This window comes from Rhamphochromis sp. 'chilingali' (assembly GCF_963969265.1).
Source record: "Rhamphochromis sp. 'chilingali' genome assembly, chromosome: 7".
NCBI lineage: Eukaryota > Metazoa > Chordata > Actinopteri > Cichliformes > Cichlidae > Rhamphochromis > Rhamphochromis sp. 'chilingali'.
In genome coordinates this window covers 35,141,387-35,148,497 of record NC_137934.1, presented here as the reverse complement: position 1 = coordinate 35,148,497, position 7,111 = coordinate 35,141,387, and the positions used below count along the sequence as shown (strand labels likewise).

The following is a 7,111-nucleotide window of genomic DNA, read 5'->3' as shown; positions in this document are numbered from 1 at the left end:
TGACATTAAGTAACTGGCTCGTGCTGATTTTTAGGTATTTCCTCCTGAGAGGTTCCAGAAACCGTGTGTACGTTCAAGGCGCCTATGTCAAGCTCGAAAATGTCTAAATTGCTGTTTTTATTTTAACACACAAACGTTAAGATAAGCCGCTTTGACAAACGGCCTAAATACAGCAGCTCGTGCTTTCCTATCAGTCCTCCCAGATTTTCGCACGCGACGCAGGAAGCCTTGTGTAAAGGACCTGACGTGCCCCCTCTGTCAGAGCTCAGCCTGCACCGCTCACCTTCACGCTTTTGTGAATAAACGTTCTCTTTGCACTCACCCGCTGCCCGCATTTCCTACTTTTTTTTCAAATGCAAAAACTCGGGTGACACGGACACGGGGGAAAGGGGGGGGGGGGGGTCGTTAGCACCTCTTCCAAACTCTGAAGGAAATTCTGCATTCGTCCCATTCATCGTCGCTGCTGCCGCTTCTTCAATATTCTTCCCACCTCGGCTAAATCCTGCGGGAATAAATAGACTGGAATTCATGCTTTGCATTCGCTGCTTGGATTTACGCGACCGGGCTTTAAAGCTGGGAGCACCGAGGCATGCAATTCCAGCACCGAATGAACAGAGCAAGCAAAAATATCAATAAAAAAAACATGTCTAACGTATCCTTTCAAGGAGAGTTACATGCACGGACTCTACGCTAAAATAAAGTGTGGGGATTAAAAATAAACTACGCATGCACAATTAAACAGTTTCTATAAATATATATATATATATATATAGAAGTCAATACATTCATGAACTTGAAGGAAGATTCCGTTAACTTAGCTGTTGTCGTTTTCATTCTGCAGCTGTCAGCAGAGTTCGCGTTAGCAAAGTTAAAGCTTTGGTTTGTTTTTTAACGCGGTCACATTATTGCGCGTCAGATCTTTCAATCACGCGAGCCAATTTTCTCCCCCTCCTCCTCTTCCTCCTCCCTCTGCCACCGTTAAATGGTCTATGACGGACGAACACAAAAATAAGCGGAAAGCAGCACTGCTGATGTCCCATTGTTGACAAATCCATGAAACAACTCCAGTTTGCATGGTTTAACAGAGAGGAGAGGAGAGGTGGGTGGAGGGAGGAGAGTGGAGAGAGGACAGGGGGGCGTCTGTCGTCACCAAACCACGTGTCCAGCGCTGATAGTATATCTTATAGTGGGGAGGGAAAGTAATCTATCAGACAGTCTTGTTAAAAGCCCCGGCCTTTTTCAGAGCAGCATGTGTCATCTCGGCTCGGTTCTCCAAATATCGCTCGTCCAGGAAATCTAAGCACCGAGAAGGGACGTCGGAGCGCAAAAGTCGCGCTGTCTGCAAAACAACTTCTAGGCGAGACGTGCTGCTCCCCGGGCCTGCTCACTGACCGAGTGGAGAAATATTTGTAGAAGTTTGAAGTTCCTTGTCGGCTGGACTGGCAGGCGTCCGGTTCGATCACATTTAGATTTTTGGGGAGGGGAAAGCATCCGATCTGTTGACAACCAGCAGCGCGAGCGCACTGATCGCGCGGCTGCTCTGTCTTTTTCGGCTGCAGTGAGACTTTTTTAATAATAAAAAAAATAAAACGGTGTCAGTAAGAAGTGAGATGACCCTGTCTGGAGGCAGCGAACGAGCCAGCGACATGTCCGGCCAAACTGTGCTCACAGCCGAGGACGTGGATATTGACGTAGTGGGCGAGGGAGATGAGGAGGGCATGGAGAGGGTGGACAGCGACTGCGACAGCCCAGGAGACGGCATCTTGCACGACCTCCGGGGGGAAACGGGAGACGAGGAGGTGGAAGACGAGATCGAGGTGGAGAAAGAGGAGATGACGTCCGGGGTAGGGAGTCCGTGCTGCGAGAGCGCCGGGGAGGCAGAATCGGGCACCGGAAAAGGAGAGGGTCACGACCAGAGCGCAGCGCCAGGTGCGATCCAGAAGCCCAAGAGTAGCCTGGTAAAGCCGCCTTACTCCTACATCGCACTTATCACCATGGCTATCCTGCAAAGCCCGCAGAAAAAGCTCACCCTCAGCGGGATCTGCGAATTCATCAGCAACCGCTTCCCTTATTACCGTGAGAAGTTCCCGGCGTGGCAAAACTCCATCCGTCACAACTTGTCTCTCAACGACTGCTTCATAAAAATCCCTCGGGAACCTGGTAACCCCGGCAAGGGCAACTACTGGACCATGGACCCCGCTTCAGAGGACATGTTCGACAACGGCAGCTTCCTCAGGAGGAGGAAAAGGTTCAAGAGAGTTCAGCCAGATGTGCTCAGGGACCAGACTGCTCTCATGATGCAAAGTTTCGGGGCGTACAGTCTTGGAGGGCCCTACGGGAGACACTACGGTATCCACCCGGCGGCGTATTCCCATCCGGCTGCTTTGCAGTACCCGTACATCCCCCCTGTAGGTCCCATGCTGCCCCCGGGCGTCCCTCTCCTGCCCTCGGCGGAGCTAAACAGAAAAGCGTTCAACTCTCAGCTCAGCCCGAGCCTTCAGCTTCAACTCAGTAGTCTCAGCACGGCGTCTATGATCAAATCAGAGCCTTCAAACAGACCTTCATTCAGTATAGAAAATATAATCGGGGTGTCCAGTGCCTCCTCTTCCTCGCCGGGCGCAGCTCAGGCTTTCCTGCGGCCTCCTGTGACCGTCCAGTCGGCCCTGCTGAGCGCGCAGTCCCTCTCTCTGACACGGACCTCAGCCGCTATCGCGCCCATCCTCAGTGTACCTTCAAATATTATTTCTGGACACGTTTTACCCTCAGCGGCGGCGGCGGCAGTGTCCAAATGGCCTTCACAATGACTTCAAACCGAAGAGAAAGCAAACTCTTATTTTTATATAGAGACATTATTACTGGGAAGTGTGAAAAGCACAAATTTATAGGCAGCACTGGACTGTAAAGCCATGTAAAGACTGTTGAAAAACAGAGAACAAAAAACGAAAAAGAAGATTTTTTTCTGTACAGGTAATATTTGTAAATATTTGTATAAAAAAAGACAAATGATTTTGCCAGTTTGACTTTTACCTGTTCCTTTCTCCCCTTTGTTCCTGTTTGAGATCTGTGGTAATTATTTTACGTTTTTTTCTCCTTTCCTTTTGTAACAGAAGCTCAACTGGACATAGTTACTTTGGCTTCTTTTTCATACAAGACACAAAACCTCTGGAAAAAAAGAGACTGTTTATAATAATAATTTTTAAAAAATACAAATATATGTAATTCTATGTAGCTATATTGTGTTGTAAACTGAATTTATTTGTAAATAAATCTAAGAAAGAATTAAAAATCAATTTTCATTATTAACATTCTTAACATTTTTGACACGTGATTTGAGAAAAAAAATCGCATTATTTCAAGGGAACATTTTTCACGGTAAAAAAAAATAATCGTAAATTTAATTTGAATAACTTCACAGTTCGTGTAAAGCATACATTATTAATATTGCTACACAAAAAAAATCGAAGCTGTCTTATTTTGTTGTCTGTTTTCAGGCTTAAAAATATCGAATATATAAAATATTATTATTAATAATAATAATATATAACATATATGTTTTTAACATTACTTTCAATGTTTCATTTTATCAGCATAATTCAAAGTATTTCATTATTTAGAAATTGAAATAGAAAAAAATTAGTTATACTTTACACTTTACTTTACACTTCCTAAGGATTAGAATTTAACAAAATATATTTTTTTACTGCTGTTGCGATTGACGTGGTAGCGTTTAAAAACATATTTAAAGTTACAATTTAACAATAGTATGCAAATAAAAATAACTAAAAATACTGACAAAGGTGTATGAATAATATGTAATCGTAAATTTTAAAATAAAAATAAAAAAAACTTGTAAAAGCTTTGAGATTAGCTTGCTATAGAGTAAATTCAATCCTGAAAATTTGCGCGTATGCCTACCTTATATTTATGCTTTTTGCAGGAAGGCATACATCTAATTTGTATCATATTTCAGATGATGGGATGTGGCATAAAGAGGTGAATATTGAGCACAAATCAGTGTAGCCCTTTATTAAAGTATTTACCCTGGAATTTCCTGACAATGCTCCCTGACAGGGGGTTACAGTTTAGACCACAGGTTCACCATCACATCACACGCTGTACGCTTTTGCGCGATATTCTGTGGCTTGGCTCCTATAAAGGTAACAATTTCGCAGTTGTGTCTGGCTAATCACTTTTACACAAACAGCAAGTGGTGTGCGTGTGTGCATATGAAAGCGAGAGTGTGAATGTGTAAATGTGTGTGTGTGTGTGAGAGAGAGAGAGAAAGAGGGTGAGCGCGAGGGGTTTTAGGGGCTATATTTATCTGATCCCCATGGGAAAGAGAAAAAGGCCTCTCTCTCCGCTCCAATTCACTTTCAGACACCGAAGAAGGTGCTGATGATGCAAAAGTCTTCTCCAATGTCACCGTGACATTTCTACTTACTAAATTCATTATTATTCAGACTATTGATATCATTCAAATTACCTACAGCAGTGACTGTGATGTTATTATTTTAAAGACCAGTCTTTGATTATTTATCTACTGAAACATAAAAATAATATATAAATTAAAATGTGAGACATTGTCTGCATTGCACTGCCCGTAATAGATTTCTGATCATTTCTGCCATTTTTTTCCCTTGCCATTCGATCATGCGAAAATAAAATGACAAGGCATTAAATATAGCAGGCTCTACAATGAAGTGATGGCTAAAGAGTACAGTTAGAGAAAGGTGAGTGAAATTTTGGGGGATGCAGAAATATTCAGAAAAAGCTTCAAATTTTAAATACCAAAAAGACTCAAACTTGCACTTGTTGAACCTGTTTATTTAAACCTCTAATTTATTTCTTGTGTGACGTGTGTACATGGCTACGAGCGGGGATTCAGACTCCACAAAGCAACATTAACCCAGCCTCGCGCGTCTGTCTTATAGGATGCGAGCATCTATAATTACACTTGCAGTGTTGCAGTGTGAAGCCCGGGTGTGAGATCTTGCAACAGGAGCGATGTTGCAGGCTGACAACACCTTGAGGCCGTGACATCCATGCCGCTAGGGGGCGTCAACATACACCTGCGGCTCTTAATTAGGGTGATCATAAATAAAATAAATATTTGTGAAAACCTGAAATAATACATCAACATTTTCCACCTAATTTTCTTTCTTCTTTGCACACACACACTTCCTGCTGGACAAATTTATCCGAGTAATCTAACTGCAAATTTGATTTTAGATCATAAGTGATGTTTTACCATTTACCATTATTTTTGTAGTTTGTAGTAACATTGTAGCAGAGTATCTGCAAGTGGTTTTTTTTTCCCTTTAAGCAAAAATTGGTAACGTTAATTGTGTTAATATTTAAGATACAACACAGAGAGGAAACACCGAAAGCAAAGCTTTTGTTAACGACAGAGCACTAAATTCCTGAACCGAAGCTGCAGTGCTGCAAATACAGGCATGAACAAGATTTCTAGCAGCACGGGCCTACTTAAAGGGTAAGCCAGTGCAATAATAACAATAACAGAGTTAATGGCTATTATTAATATTATTATTACTATTATTAAAATTATGCTACGTTAGCTTAAAGTTATTTCTTACTTGTTGTTTCATCAAAACCAAGCGCAGTTTCGTGTAATTATGGTGCAAACTATGGCGCACAATTTGCTAAACGAACGAAGACGCTCATTTATAGACGCTCGCGCGCCCGCCCGCACGGGCGCACACGATAATGAGCCATGCAGCTGCACGTGCTTGTGCACAGGTGGAGAAAAGCCTGGGTTGTAGTTCCCACAGCTCCACCAGACAGGCTATATTAGTATCCAAGCACAATCTGTAAATACAGCTCGCTCTCCCGCCCCTCTCTCTCTCTCTGTGATTCCTGACTTGTTTTACCTCCATATAACCTCCTGAGCGGAAAGAGTTTATGTAGAGGTTGGTTTTTTTTTGTATTTTTGTTTTGTTTTTTAGTGCTGATTGTGCTTGTGGCTATGATAGGTAACAAATCCTTTTTTTTAGTATATTATCAATGCATAAATGTGTCCAGTCAGCATTCGTGATATAAAAAGAGGTCACAGCTCTTTTTGAACCTAAAGTTAGATTATCGGGAAAAACAAAAAACAAAACATAACATTTTTTTTTATTTTTACTTGGATCTCTTTTGTGTTAGACATACGTTTGTGCTGTCCTGTGTGAAGAAAAAAAACGTAAAAGGTGGTGGTGGTGGGGGGGGGAATCTGAAGACCTATACACAGAAAACTGAAAGAGAGAAATTATCACTGCCCGTTGAAGTTGCTACAACTCTTAAGTTCAAAGTGCGTGAGGTAGATTAAGAAGGAATATTTTATAGAGAAATTGAATTAATATCCAACATAATGCACTTTATTTTTCACAGTACAACCTTTAAAACCAAAAACTTACAATTACTGATGTTACACTATGCTGCTTATGCGTGATCAATATTAGCTGCTAGAGCAGTGTATAGTCATCTGTAACTCTGTATGAGTTTTAGCTTTCAGGTTTGGGACTCAAGCCCATGCACAAACTGTGGGATGCTAAAGTAAAACAAAAACATCCTGTAGCAGGTTGGGAAATGACATCACTGCAAACAATGATGCATGAAAAATAGTTCAATTTGTCCATTCACTGAAACCCAAGTAAACAGTTGCACAGGAATATATAATAGTGATTTGTCCACTTGCACTGAGGCTTGTTAGAGCTCATGAGCCCATTTAAATCCTCCTTTCTGTCCCACCGAAAGGCAAAAATGGCTGTTGAACTTCATTTGCATTTAGTTTTTATCTGTCTTGTCCAAGTACACAAATTTAGTGTTTAAGAGTGTAATGATGCTGCAATCTCAGAAGCCAAAATTCCACATTTTGCAGGACCCTATGAGGGTGGATGTGTCTTTAACATACCAGAGAAGTCTCTGATCCATGCAGAACATTAAACATCTGGGTGATGATATTGTTCAAAGTAAGCTGTTAAAGTGCAAACCATGACCTTTGTTTCAGAGAGTGACTGCCAAGTATAACTGAAAGACTGAACCAGACTGATACAACACCCCTCTGGACGTAGGCTTTCAAAGCCTAGCACAGAATTGAAATGCTATTAAGTGC

The 7,111-nt window shown here is 41.8% G+C and overlaps 1 protein-coding gene across 1 annotated transcript; it reads left to right on the top strand.

Annotated features, from left to right (window-relative positions):
• Positions 1 to 1,185: 1,185 nt before the first annotated feature.
• Positions 1,186 to 3,289, top strand: foxd3 (forkhead box D3). The gene has a single exon (XM_080887941.1). It carries the CDS (start codon positions 1,611 to 1,613, stop codon positions 2,802 to 2,804), a length of 1,194 nt encoding a protein of 397 aa, XP_080744067.1. The 5' UTR covers positions 1,186 to 1,610; the 3' UTR covers positions 2,805 to 3,289.
• Positions 3,290 to 7,111: the final 3,822 nt, after the last annotated feature.

What these genes read in the sequence shown, in the direction of transcription:
- foxd3 (XM_080887941.1), top strand. Translation starts at nt 1,611, where the DNA reads ATGACCCTGTCTGGAGGCAGCGAACGAGCCAGCGACATGTCCGGCCAA.